Here is a 14,096-nt window from a genome sequence, read left to right on the forward strand (position 1 = left end):
AAAATAAAGAAAAAATAATTAAAAAAACAAGGAGGAAAGGAAAACAAAATTGCTGCATATGACTGACGTTATTAACGTCGATTTCTGCCTCTAGAATATAAATTTGAAGAATAAACACACGTACACAAACTCACCGGGATATTATATTATAAGTACGCCTTATATAAATGTTCTAGTTTATGATGTGTATAAATGAGAGTATGTTTTAGTAAATATTTTATCTTAAGTGGTTTTTCAAAACATTATCTTGTCAGTTTTTTTCCGAAATATGAATATTTGTGCACGCTTTTATTTTATTAACAATACATGATGATCTTACATACCGGTCTATAACGAGAAAAACATGTAAAGCACTCGGTTATACTGTAATTGTATCTATCTATGACAATCTTATTTTAAATAATAGAGACCGAAGAAAAAATAAATTATTTTGTGTAAATATTAACTGCTTATGTGGCAATCTTTTTTACAATGTATAGCACGGTTTTACCACTTTCAATCATTTTAACTTCAAATCCACATGATTCAATTAGCTGTGTAGCATATTCGACACCCCAACCGGCTCCTAGGCCCCATCCATCATCGAATGAAAGAGATGCGGGCATACAATGTACCTCACTGAATCCATACTCCATGCTAGCTACATGGTTGTCCACATTTCTAGAATGTTTGCTGTGCATATTAACGTCAGCTATCAAACCAATACCACTGGTCTTCAGAACTCTCCTGAATTCATTCAGTCCATTCTCTGGATTAGACAAGTCGTGGATAGCATAATGACATAGTACAAAGTCGAATCGTTCTGTCCACTCTTGTGGTAGGTTTTCAACGTTAAGTTGTTGAAGGGTTACATTTGTAAGATTGCGGCTGTTTGCAATATCTCTACCAACACTGAGCTGTTCTGCCATGAAATCTCCGCCAATAAAGTTTGAATGAAGAAACCGTTCCGCCATAATAACTGTTGTATGTCCGGTCCCACACGCCAAATCAAGACATTCAACCCCACTTTCTAGAATAAATAAGACAGAGTACTTATATTTACCTATTTACATGTAATAACTTGCGAATACCGAGGGTAAAACATTCGTAGTATAATGGACAAGGGTAAATGTAATCAATAGTTTATCAAGAGTTCAAAATATAGCAATTTATTTCAGCAACTGTGTAATTGACAGAACCCCATTATTTACCAAGCATGTGTGTTAGGCCTTCCACTTGATCGATATACGACAGTAGTTGACGGTTAACATACACTGCCGACACCTTTGACATGTGACTAGCATAGCCTTTGTACTGCTCTGGACTTACACCTAAAATAAATCAGACGTACACAACATAATCCAATTAATAATGTAATAATAATTTCCGTATGTCGTGTTTGTATCGTCATGCATCAATTAGCAATGGATACAATATTAAAATTTGACTTTTATTATATAAAATGTCAAATGTTTTCTTTTTGCTTGTTTTCATAGATTGCTGGTGATAGGAAAGGTAATTAACATACAGGTGCTGGAAGTAAAGTCGAAAGGAGGTGAGCTTAGCCAGAATGATGCTTTGTAATGTAAGTATAATAGTATACGACGACGATATATATATAATCTTAATAATAATACATCACCCTTAGAGGATGACATGGGTTATTATAAATTCGACTTATGGAGTAAAGGTGGAAAGCTCCTAAGATAAGAACAATATATAAGGTACTGTATACATTTAAGGTGCAGCATGGTAAGGCTTACTGTTTGTCTCTGTAATTTTCCACATACGTCATCGTCGTCATTTTGTCATCTTAATCGTCATCATAAATACACTACGTCTACATCGAGTCATCGTAATTTTTTTTCACCGTCGTCATCACTCTTGATAAAAATCCTCACTACGTCAACACCGTCGTCATTTTTTCACCGTCATATTGATAACTATCCTCACTATCATGCTTGTCGTCTTGATAAATAGGGACTTTACGAAACAAGATGCATTAGGGGAGGACGACGAAGATTCTGTGTTCGATAGAGCGTAAAATCATAAACAGTCGACATAGCCGTTTAGTTACGCACCCTTCTTGCGCGAAGGGGGAGAGAGACAATCATGCCTACTAATTCTAGATACTAGTAGCCTATATTAGGGCTAGCCTACCTAGATACTAATAACAGTAGTTAGGCTATTTAGGCCTACTACCTATGGGTGTATTGATTTGGGTGTATGGCCTAGCTAGAACAGCAGTATCTCTTTCTCGCGAGGGACGCTTCTGAATCTCTCTCCACTTTTAAGTTTAATTTGAACTGTATATTTAAGGTTAAATGAACCTTATTTCAAGTCGTCCTCGAAAAGACGACAGGATTTCAGGCTAAGCTTCGCCCACGCATAAATTAATCATGAGCACTGTCCTGTATTTTTTTACCCACCGTCATTGTCATAAAAAAATACGTCATCATCGTCATTTTCTCGTGTCCGAAATCGTTACTAGGTGATAGTCGTTATTTTGTCGTCTTTATAACATCTCCACTTCGTCATCATGTCATTTTATAAACGCAATCCTGTCTCAACATGACTAGAATAGACACCACCTTATCAACGCCACCATGTAGTGGAAAACCTCTGAATTTTACGCATGTGCATTTACGTTGTTTATCAAATTTGCAAATTTGTTGAATAATGTCATAAAAGCACCGCGACATTAAAATTACTGGTACCTTTTGGCCCATCTAGTGGATAGCATTTGGCAACCTTTTCTCTTAATGTACAAAGTGTAGGTAAAAGCTCCATGTATTGCACAATACATGACTCCGATTTACTCTTGTCAAAGAATTTTCGATGATTCTCAGGAAGATAATACTTTTCATTTTCTGGGTCAATTTTAACGATTCCGGCTGATGTCATACAACCAAGTAACTCCTTTACGTACCTTAAAACATAAAAAAAGCATACGAAATGGCATCAATTTTGATTTGTATTTATATATGAAGGGCATGTAAAGTGCATTATGACTCCATCAAAATAATGTATACAACATTGTATAGCGTGGTTATTATAAATAACTGTTATGCCTGTCGTTGGTGTATGTTATTATATGCCTAACAATTTTATTATTCAGATATGAAACAATGTGTAATGACTGACATAGGGCTCGTTCAGACTAAGTCATTTACCCGGGTAAGTTGGTTTCATGGGCACACTCTTCGCTATAGTAGGTTACGTCAACTCAACTGTGTAAATAACTATATAAACGGGCTTAGAAGATATTGTATAACGTAGGTCTCAAATATCAGAAATGGCTATGATGTCCACAGACAGCATCCTACCTTGGTTTTAGTCCTCCCTTTTCAGCAATCTCTATGTATGATTTTGGTTCTTTGAAGTTTGATAATATATCAAACAGACCCACCTCAAGCCCTGTAATAATACCGAGACTTGTGAAGGTGCCACTGAACAACTTCTCTAGTTTTTCAGCAAAATCACATGTTGCTTCACTGCCTTCCATGATTGTTAGTCTTTTACAATATGTTTCAGGTTACGAAACTCTCTGCTGGCCTATTTAATAACGCTTATCCTAAATATAATAATAGTCATGGATGAATTAATACACCCAATCACGCTAATTACCATAAAATCATTGCCAATATAACACAATATAGATGCCACTTAACATATTGACCTTTTAAATGTATGAATAGAACTCGTATCCCTCAAAAGCCACGTATTATTACGACCCTGGACAGAACGTTCCATTATGTTTACGGGAAATCCAATATAAGTCACACAATTAATACGTAGCCTACTAGAGTGTATCAATGTGATCTGAATTAAATCTGAAACCTTTTCAAATGTAGCGTGTCATAGAAATGTACCATAAACCATAAAGCATGGGTTTTCTGAAGCTTGGTTCACGTAACGACGTTTAAGTGTGGTTCCCACTAGCGACGCAACGCAAGTGAATTGACCAATCACAAGCGATGGCTTATTCGCTTGTGATTGCTAACTGTCTATAACTTCGCTTGTCATTGGTTAAAACGCTTGCGTTGCGTTTACGTCCTTGCGTTACGTTCTAGTGGGAACCAAGCTTTAGATCGCAATCAAGTGAGTTGACCTATCGAAGCGACATGTTTTGATAATCCATATCTAAAGCTTGGTTCTCATTAGGACGTAACGCAAGGACGTAGACGCAACGTAAGTGCGTTGACCAATCATAAGCGATGGATTATTCAAACTATCGCTTGCCGTTGGTCAACATTCTTGCGTTGCGTCCTAGTGAGAACCAAGCTTTATTGGTCAACTTGCGGCGCGCTTACGTCCTTGCGTTTTGTCCAAGAATGGGAACCAATCTCAAACGCACGTATTATACAGTACACATGCATTAATGATAATAACGTGTGAAAAAAGTCATTGCCCAAGTGAACAATTATAGTACGATGATGACCTGTATTACAACAAACTATAACACGTATCGAGCGTTCAAGTGGACTCAACTTCTTTTTTTTTTTCGATCGCCAACATAATAACCTATGATCGTTTGAGGAGGAAAAGCTTGGAATAAGATCCCTGTAAAAATTCAAGAAAGTTTGTCTGTAAATAGTTTTAAAATTAATTATAAAAAGCATTTCTTAAAACAATAATTGTATTTCCCACTTATTATTATTAACGTTCTATATTTACTGATTGTTATATTTTTCTATTTATTTTTTATATAGTTGTTTCATTGCAGGACCATATTGAAAACAGAAATTGTGTGATCTTTTCTTTTCTGAATTATGTTATCCTGCCTAAATATGTTTTAATAAATAAATAATAAATAAATGTGTTACGTGAAACCACGTAGGTCTGTACACGGAGTGCAGAATACGTCATGTGACTTCCTTAGCCAGTGAGATGATTTAGTGATTCACTAAATTAATATCATTTCACCATCAAATTCTGACTAATCACTATAGAGGAAGTCCCTATATTTTCGACAATAATCGAATTATATACATTGGATTTGTAGCGTAGAAAGTGCACCGACAGGTTTTATAGTATACCGTCAATTGGAAACATTTTAGTTTCTTTTACAACTGCTAAGAAACATGATTTTACAAGCACTTATTTTCAGTTGTGTTTGTCTACACGTGAGTGATGCCGTTATTGGCTTAACTAAAGTATCTTCACTTTATATGCCATATGACTACAACACTAATAAGGGCGTGTATGACTTTAATCGGAACGCGGTCGAAGAAACTGCATATGATGCCCGCAACAAGATTATCTATACTGCAGGTAAGAAAATGGACATTTGTTCGTTCGTTTCTAAACTTTTAACATTGGTTAGTGACGCCAAAAAGTGATGTTTGATGTTTGCTAGAAACTTCAAATTAATTCAATTCAACTTTTTTTCCAATATTAGGAAAGCTTCACAAAACACAAATATGAAACCCAATATATTTTTATTTAGACCTATTTCTTATTTGCCTACTTGTAAGGTAGAAAATTCAGCTGTTAAAATGTGAAATTCAATTGTAATCTTGTTAATTATTTACCTAATGTTTTAAGGCCAAGCATTATTGTTACTTCGTGACAATATCCATTTAGTGTCCGTAATTACATTAGTGTCACTTCGTAGCAATCACTTAGCGTTTAATTAGAGATCTTTTGATTGTTTGTTTACAATGTTTAAACACTTGACAAAAAGGGGAATTCTTTTAGAAACAAGGCCAACAGCCATAAGTCGCGTGCTCTCAGAAAAAAATGAACTTTCAAAAAGTAATGTACTTTAAAACTTGTCTGTACATCAAAACAGTTCAAAAAGTACAGAAAAGCGATAAAACGCATAGTGATACCGGACCGACAGACAGACCAACAGACCGACAGACCGACCGACCGACCGACCGACATAGTGAACTATTGAGTCGCGTCCACGCGACTAAAAAGTATCCATGCGCCAATTTTTCCAAGAGGAATATCAACTCACTTAAAAATATTGCCATAAGATTGGAGTTGGATCTGAAAAAATGAATTTCCTGTGATGTGGATAAGAATATGACTGTGCACAAGTGAGGTGACAGTAGGGATGGGGGCGTTGATGTGAATATAGACATCATTATAAATTCAAAACAATATAAGGTATGAACCAACAATCAGCTTTAGTCGGCAAATGGAGAAAGAAGTAAGTTTGCCAGTAGTGAAATTTAACTTTAACTAATTCTTTTTAAGGTTCGCGATTCCTACATGTCGTTGACATATCAAACCCAAAGAAGCCGGTGATCATTCACAAACATCGTTTGTCTCACAATGTTGAAGATCTGGCAATCTGTGGCGGCTATATAGCTTTTGTACAAGAACATAGTGAATTTCCAGCTTTAAATGGACAACTCAAGATATTCAAGCTCTATAACCGTAATACTAAAACACTAGAAAAAATGCATACGGTAACTGGTAAGTGGTAGTGGTAGTTTAGTAGCCCTCGCATGTCACACGAGTATCACATGCGTGTAAGTTTAAATGATTTCGATGCATTTCAGAGGTATAGAAATTAGTTACACTCACATGTTACACAATATTAAACGTTTGGCTGCTAAAAAATAAAGTGTGTTCTATTTGTCCGTAGGCCTATAGTCTACACGGTCAAAAAACAAATGTAAAGAAAACACGTTAAAAAATAAGCAAATAATTATGAGTTAGGATATATGGTGTTATAGTTTTTATTACTCTTAACTCTAGCGATGTTACATTTGTTATAACATTATATCAAGGTTGAGTCTAAAAATAAACTCAATTAATGTAAATTATAATTATGAATTATCAATGTTTCACTTTGGTGAATTCAATTTTGGAGAAGATCCAACAATTTCCAAAAATAACCGTTATGGCTACTTAAATGAGTCAACGGATGCACGTGACTAAGGTCATGTAGAAAATGCTTTTAATGTATTACGATTTAAACAATAACATAATTTTCTCGTAGTTGCTTTACACCCCGACGTACGTGATGTCTCTAAAAGGGTCAATAGTACTTATTTTGATTACGAGTTTAAGAATCTTGCATATTTCAACCTGCGAGTTTCTATTTTAACTTGCCAGTTCCTATTTCAGAATCTAAAGTTATTTATCAAAATTCTTTAGGACTGTTTTGTTTATGTTATGCCTCATTTTTTTAAATGAATAAATATACACAGGCATCTGTAGTCAGGATGTAATAACTATTATAGAACAAATAATGACGTTTTTAAAGTATTATAAAATATGCAAAATAAGAAAGTTATATGATATTATTTTTTGTTTACTTTTAGTTGGTGCGTCCCCTGATATGATTCTGTTCTCGTCTGACTGTCGTACAATAGTAGTCTCTAATGAAGGAAAGGCCAGTATTAGCGCCACTAATGTCTTCCACGATCCCGAGCCTACCATCACGTTTATCAACAACTTTGATGGACGCACACGTCCTACAGCTTCTTCTCTAGATTTCATGCACCTGAATGCAAGGTAAATAAAGTATTACATTATTATTATTATGTTCGAATGACAGTTTATGTGTGCTGGTTGATAAATATCTTACTTAGAATGTTTTAAAAAAGATTTCAGTGGCATTACAAATGAGAAAATTCAAACATGCTTTGATTTGTCGACATGCAACACATGTCCTCAGCGAAAGAAATTTTTCTTACATGTCGAAAGTTCAAGATTATTTGCTTCCAGTGCTGAAAGATTGTTTAAACATTCTAAGATATCGTTATGTTATTTTTATGTTTTATATTTTCTGAAATTATGTGTAAATCCACTTGTTTGTGTAAGAGAGACATGATATTCATTAGTAGATAGGCCTACGATGTAAAGAGTGGAAGAGCCTTTTTACGGATGTCATATTATCGGTTGATTACCGTTCCGCTAATTTGCTCAACATTATTTTTGGTTGGTTTATAGTCGAGTTCTCTATTTTAAAAGTAATATTCCCATTTGTTTTTGTAGGGAATTTCAATATATCATGTATGGGATTCGTAAACCATATGCTCCTTCGACATTCTCAATGAACCTTGAACCGGAATCAATTGCTTTCAGTAATGATGAAACTAAACTTTACGTCACTTTACAGGTATTCATTTATAATCAGTTTCTTTCTTCTTCTTTTCTCGCAAAAGGTGCAAAACTCTCGAACATTTCTTCATAGCAACTACGCTACCATAACAAGTAAATAAGTAAAAATGTTTCTTTCAAAAGCATAAACATATTATATTATTATTGGAATGATATTTTAGGTATTAATTCAATTAATCTTTATTGGTCTAATTCAAATATCTTGAAGTAATTTAAATTGGATCAAAAGTCTACTGAATGTTTGCGAAGCGTCATTTGAAGTACCGTACAATTTTTAGTAATTTCGATCTATTTGATCAACAAAAAGAAAAAATTCCTTTTAATTCAAATAAATCAGAAATTCTTTGTTTTACAATGCAGCAGATAAAACATAAATACAAATGGTTGAAACATTAAAAAATCTGTGAATCATAATTTTAATTATTTTTCTAAACATACAATTATTACTATTTATTGTTTTTAATCGTTTCTGTTTTCCTTTTTACAGTAATTGAAATAAAAATATTCTCTTACTTTTTACTATAAATCAACATTTTTGTAAAACTAATAAATGAAACGAAATTAAGAATAGTTAGAAATGATTAATTTTTTGTTTTGTTTTTTGGTTGCAAAGTTAAGACAACATTGAAACATTATAAATTGAATTTATTTGATTTGATCTTTAACAACCCATTTTTCAGGAAAATAACGGTATAATGGTAATTGACATGGCCACTAGAAAACTTGAAAATATATTTGCTCTCGGTTTCAAATCTTGGGCTAAGCTAGGCCTGGATGCTAGTAGTGCAGATGGAGGTAATGCATATTATTAAAATAAATGATTTTTTTCAAAGCAGCCCAACTTTATTCATTATCAATCTATTTTTAGAGATTGTTCATTATCTTGAAAATTTAAAAGAATTGAATAATAAAGAGTTAATAATATTATTATAATGTTTATGTTATAAAAATACATTTAATATTTTAAATTGGTGAGGAGAGATTTGAATGCTAAATGAGTTAGGTCTATAAAGATAATATAAAAGATAGAATTGAAAAATTGTTTAAAATGGCGAGGAGAGGAACATAAATTAAATATGAAACAACACTCTTTCAGGAACTAGACTGAAAAACTATCCAATCTACAGTTTATATCAACCAGACGGATTGGCTTATTTCGAAAACAACGGTGAAGGCTACATCATCACTGCCAATGAGGGCGCTGATATTGAACTAGATCAAGCTGGAGTTACGTTCCAAGAGTCAGAGAGGGCCAGTACATTAGCGCAATGTAAGTTACATACGTATGTATAACACCTGAATTGATTATTGTCTGTCATTTTATTGGAGGATTGTGGGACCAGGGAAGAGTTAAATTACATTGTAATTTAACTCTTCCCTGCTGGGACACACGATGTTAAATAGACGTACACTAATACACTCTTACGTCAGAGTGCAGATCATCTTTCCCCTCATGAACCTATTTGACCTTTTACACGAATAAACATTAATTATTTGTATAAAATATTTATTCCCATTTATTTGTGCATATATTATTTTCTTCTATTACAGATCAGATGTTTTCGCAAAAACTACCACAAGAATTGCTTAAATCTTTATCTAACAATAGGCAATTAGGTAAGAAGTAATACGTAAACAAATAAAATAAATAGGCCTACTGCTTAAGATTAAATGATAAGTTAATTGTTAATATATGTGTGTATAATAATAATTGTAACAGAACAGTTTTTTGAATATTTTTTTTAAGGTCAACTTGAAATCAGTAAGCTAGATGGATTAGATCAGTCCGGAAAAATAGAAAAAGTATTCTTCTATGGTGGCAGAGGGTTCTCTATATGGCGTGCTCGAGATATGAAGTTACAGTACGATAGTGGCGACGAGGTAGCCAGGAAACACAAGCAATTCTACAATTCCATATTTAACGCAGACAGCACGACTAAAAACCCAACACAACATAGGCCGATGGATCTGAAAGACGTCAGGTCTGATAACAAGGTATAACTCGCAGCTGAAACTTTCTTGACGTTAGCTGTTCACTTCCGTATTACAGTATAGGCCTATTTTGAGAGATAGATCAAGTCATTCGTAATTCTATGTACTGTATCACCACATTATGCCATTATAAGTCCAATATCATAAGAAAATCCATGCACATGTTTATCACATGTAGCACCTGTTATAAACGTTTAAGTTAGGCGTATGGCCTATGATAACCAATAATACAACAGAGATACTTTAAGAGAAACCTTATTATTCTAGGGTTCCGAATGTGAAACAGTTGTAATGGGTGAGGTAAATGGAAAGAGAATTATTTTTCTCGCCATTGACCGAGTTTCTACAATAATGGTGTACAGTCTGCCAGCAGGCAGCACCCGACCTGTCTTTGAATCTGTCTTCCGCGGTGGTCGTTTAGACAAGACGTTCTCAGAGCTGTACAAGAATATGGATCTTGGCGACCTCCGTCCAAGTGATCTGACGTAAGTAGCTTTAAAGTTAGTCAAGAATATTAAATATTTCAGACATGCTGTTAAGCTAAGCTTGTATCAAACTATTAACTATCATGTTTGTTATTGACATTAGGTTTGTTCATGCTAAAGATAGCCCAAATGGGACACCAATGCTAATGGTAACAGGTCGTGCTAGTGGGACAATATCACTTTACCATGTTGGAAATGTTGTTCGTAAGTTATTTTTCAATAATCAAAATAGTAAATATGTGTTAGATTGACAATAGGCCTAAAAAATAGTTAGTGTTTTCCAAAGAATGAATATCTGTATTTATTTTTACATAATAAATGTAGTGTATGTAAATATTGAACTACAATATAAAAAAAAGTACAGTAAATTATTGTATTGCGTACACTCTTTAAAATGCAAGATTTGAGGTTCTAAGTCCTAACATGAAAGTAATAAAATATTTAAAACTTGTTTTGAACAACATTGAGAAACATACACATATCATAACTGCATAAGAGCAATCAGAGAGTTGTAAACTCTGCCAGGAGTGCATAGAGAAAAAGGATCTAGACACGTGATAAAGATTCGTCTTGTTGTTTTGACGTATGGCCTAACTAAAATGAGTAAAATAATAAAAGGTGGTCCAGAATTAAAAGTAAATGGAGCCTTCCGTGACCACATATCTCAGTGGTTTAAATTTAGTACTGATCCGTCTTGTAGTTTTGAAGTATGGCCTGACATTTTAAAGTAATAAAACGTGGTCCATAATTGGGATCCTAGGTGCGGATTGCCTTAAACTTAAATGAAGTCGTCCGTGACCACATACCTATCAGTGGTTTAAATTTAGTAAAGATCCGTCTTGAAGTTTTGAAGTATGGCCTTACATTTTTAAAGTAATAAAAAGTGGTCTATAATTGGGATACTGATGCGGATTGCCTTACAAATTGAATGGAGTCGTCCGTGACCACATATCTATCAGTGGTTTAAATTTAGTAAAGATCCATCTTGTAGTATTGAAGTATGGCATGACATTAGTAAAGTAATACAAAGTGGTCCAGAATTGGGATCCTGTTGCGGATTGCCTTACAAATGAAATGGAGTTGTTCGTGACCACATATCTATCAGTGGTTTAAATGTTTTAAAGATTATATATTATTATTTTCCATATGTATAGAGAGGAAGTTTAGAATATTCAAGTGACGTGATTGAATGAAAGATTATTACAAAATAGTTATTCATACACCGAAGCATTTCATATTCTATCAAATTCAATTTATATTTAAAAGAATAGTTTGACAAACTTAAAACTCATCCATAATTTTTCCACCGCTTTGATCCTTACAAAGAAAAAAAACATGTTGACATTGTTTGATTTGCATTAGTTTCATCTGTATGATTTACGACACAATCTAGCACTGATTTTTTACACCCCCCCCCCCCACCCCTAAAAAAAATCCCTTTAGCAACAACTTACTGCAAAACCTTTTCTACGTAATGTTCATAATTAATATAATCAACTAATTGATGCGACCTTGAATGCTTTTTAACTTGAAATTGTTAGCCAATATCCCGTAAGAATAATAAAAGAAAAATATCTAATTTACTGCAAATAGGCTCGTGTACGTGTTCTTGATTAGACACAGTAATGATCATGTAGTAATAATTGCGATGGATTTTAAAATGAGAGATAATTTCTAAATTACACACTAGCTCTATAAGAGCAAGTTCTGAAAGTACTAATAATATGTATTGTATTAAAGTACTCATTGTAGTTTAAAGCTCAGGTACAGGCATGAATTTCAAATATAATATCTAGTTAATTTGACATAAATCAAATATTTGTAATAGAAATCAAGACGAAAAAACATGAATTTCCCTTAAAATGGTCAATTACAAAATTTGACAAAATTCTGCTATTAAAACCAGAAGACTTTTTTCAATAGTTAGGTAGTTTAACCTAATGTAATAACATGTCTGGTGACTCCCTAGAAGATTAAAAAAGATGGTGGATATACGGTGGATAATTTTTGCTATAGCATGAAAATAAAACTCTGAAGTTGAATAAAGATACTAGAAACGTAAAATTCAAGTTATATTACCTATATTTAGTCACCTGATAAACATTTTTTACCACACCGTTTATTTTTCATAGTTTTTTTAACATTTGTGTACAAAGGAATAGAGATTTTACTTTGTAATTTGAACTATCCCCCCACTGATAAGAAAGTGCTTATTTTCAACAAGCTCGTGTAACACAAATAAAATCCCAAAAATTATGAAACATAGGGGAAATGATAGATTGATAATTATTGAAATGTATAATCAATATAATTCTTTTGCCCGCATCTGGCCTTTAAACCTCATCTTGTTTTTTTCAGCCAATTCTTCTTCGTATCTGAAAGTCGACCTGACCATGTGGACGGTCCTTCTACTTCTGGCTACCGTGGTATCCATGGGTTTATTTAGTGCATAATAACGAGAAGATGGAAGTTTTTAGTTAAATACGGAAATGTATAATAAGGTATTGTTAATAAAGCTATGGCGAACGGTGTTACTGAGAATCTTTTTTTTTTAAATCTTTGTAACTTAATTTTGAATAGCGCCATAGATTTAATAACGATGTTTATTATCATTAGCTTAGATTTAGATTGTAGATGTTTTAGAATGGAATGATAATTAATTTGTATAAAATCGGATAAGAATATACTAGTGTATAGCTGTGTAAATAATTTATTTTCACTCATAATATCTGAACCAACTCTGAAAAAGTAGTGCAAAATTGACCAACATGCATGCAACAGGAAGGATTAGGATTGTATCAATCTTAAATCAAACATACACTGTTTCTTACCGATAGCGCGTGGCCGGCTTTTATATTTGCACTGATGCCATATACGTCATAACAATGCAGAAGTTTACCAAAATCATGATGATCTCGCGATGATCTGAGAATTATATTTGCAATCTTCAAATTTTTTATTTTTATTGGTTATTTTAAATAAAGATTTTGATAATACAGGTTATTGTCTGGGTCTTATCACTAGGACGCCAGCCTTTGTTCAGAAAATTAAGGATCTAGGCTAGGCCTAAATTACACATGTTAAAGTCCGAACGGGTTCTAAGCCCGTGTACTTCCACCGGACCATCGCGCTAACTAGAGATTAAAAGGCCATTACGTCATATACGTTCACTGACACGTACGTCAACGTAAATTTCCATTAATACATATGTTCATATTACGACTAACAGTCGACTACGACTCATTCAAATCTAAAAGTCCCTAATGTCACAAAACAAACGTCTTCTTATCTGCAAATGCGCCGTTACGTTTTGGTCTGCGTCTACTTTTTTCAAAAAACGACTCGTGCTGATTGGCTGTGACATAGATAAGCCGATCACTACAATAATACACACTCCTATAATTATATAAAGTATAACAATTCTTGATAAAACCGTAGCCTAGCCATATTCGATATTAGAAACAAACTAATTGCACTGCACACCACTGCACACGGCAAAGGCCAGCATGCTTTTTAAAATAATTATTTAACTTTTTAATGTTGTGAACTTTGATG

General features: G+C 33.6%; 2 protein-coding genes across 3 annotated transcripts; one reads left to right on the forward strand and one right to left on the reverse strand.

The window, feature by feature from the left end:
- Positions 1–449: 449 nt before the first annotated feature.
- On the reverse strand, positions 450–3,697 carry LOC144858949 (S-adenosylmethionine-dependent methyltransferase Rv2258c-like). 2 transcript variants are annotated; one of them, XM_078715108.1, is made up of 4 exons: positions 3,306–3,697; positions 2,697–2,908; positions 1,191–1,310; positions 450–1,009 (listed from the first exon to the last, which is right to left on the reverse strand). In XM_078715108.1, the coding sequence occupies exons 1-4, from the start codon at positions 3,482–3,484 to the stop codon at positions 450–452; spliced, it is 1,071 nt and encodes a 356-aa protein (XP_078571234.1). In that variant the 5' UTR covers positions 3,485–3,697. The 2 variants fall into 2 exon arrangements, with proteins under 2 accessions (XP_078571234.1, XP_078571235.1); XM_078715109.1 differs by having other exon boundaries at positions 3,389–3,499.
- A 1,167-nt stretch (positions 3,698–4,864) lies between these two features.
- LOC144858950 (mesenchyme-specific cell surface glycoprotein-like) lies at positions 4,865–13,869 on the forward strand. Its single transcript, XM_078715110.1, has 11 exons — positions 4,865–5,253; positions 6,187–6,408; positions 7,263–7,455; positions 7,939–8,062; positions 8,745–8,859; positions 9,161–9,334; positions 9,616–9,681; positions 9,812–10,059; positions 10,324–10,541; positions 10,645–10,745; positions 12,900–13,869. The coding sequence occupies exons 1-11, from the start codon at positions 5,064–5,066 to the stop codon at positions 12,992–12,994; spliced, it is 1,746 nt and encodes a 581-aa protein (XP_078571236.1). The 5' UTR covers positions 4,865–5,063; the 3' UTR covers positions 12,995–13,869.
- Positions 13,870–14,096: the final 227 nt, after the last annotated feature.

Source organism: Antedon bifida, chromosome 2, assembly GCF_963402885.1.
Source record: "Antedon bifida chromosome 2, ecAntBifi1.1, whole genome shotgun sequence".
Classification (NCBI taxonomy): Eukaryota; Metazoa; Echinodermata; class Crinoidea; order Comatulida; family Antedonidae; genus Antedon; species Antedon bifida.

Excerpts from the sequence above, each read along its gene's own strand:
- LOC144858949 (XM_078715108.1), bottom strand. The coding sequence starts at position 3,484 with ATGGAAGGCAGTGAAGCAACATGTGATTTTGCTGAAAAACTAGAGAAG. Across the intron at positions 2,909-3,305 it reads AAGGGAGGACTAAAACCAAG|GTACGTAAAGGAGTTACTTG; the intron begins GTAGGATGCTGT and ends TTATGTTTTAAG. Across the intron at positions 1,010-1,190 it reads AGGCCTAACACACATGCTTG|AAAGTGGGGTTGAATGTCTT; the intron begins GTAAATAATGGG and ends TATTTATTCTAG.
- LOC144858950 (XM_078715110.1), top strand. The coding sequence starts at position 5,064 with ATGATTTTACAAGCACTTATTTTCAGTTGTGTTTGTCTACACGTGAGT. Across the intron at positions 7,456-7,938 it reads TTCATGCACCTGAATGCAAG|GGAATTTCAATATATCATGT; the intron begins GTAAATAAAGTA and ends TTGTTTTTGTAG. Across the intron at positions 9,335-9,615 it reads GGCCAGTACATTAGCGCAAT|ATCAGATGTTTTCGCAAAAA; the intron begins GTAAGTTACATA and ends CTTCTATTACAG.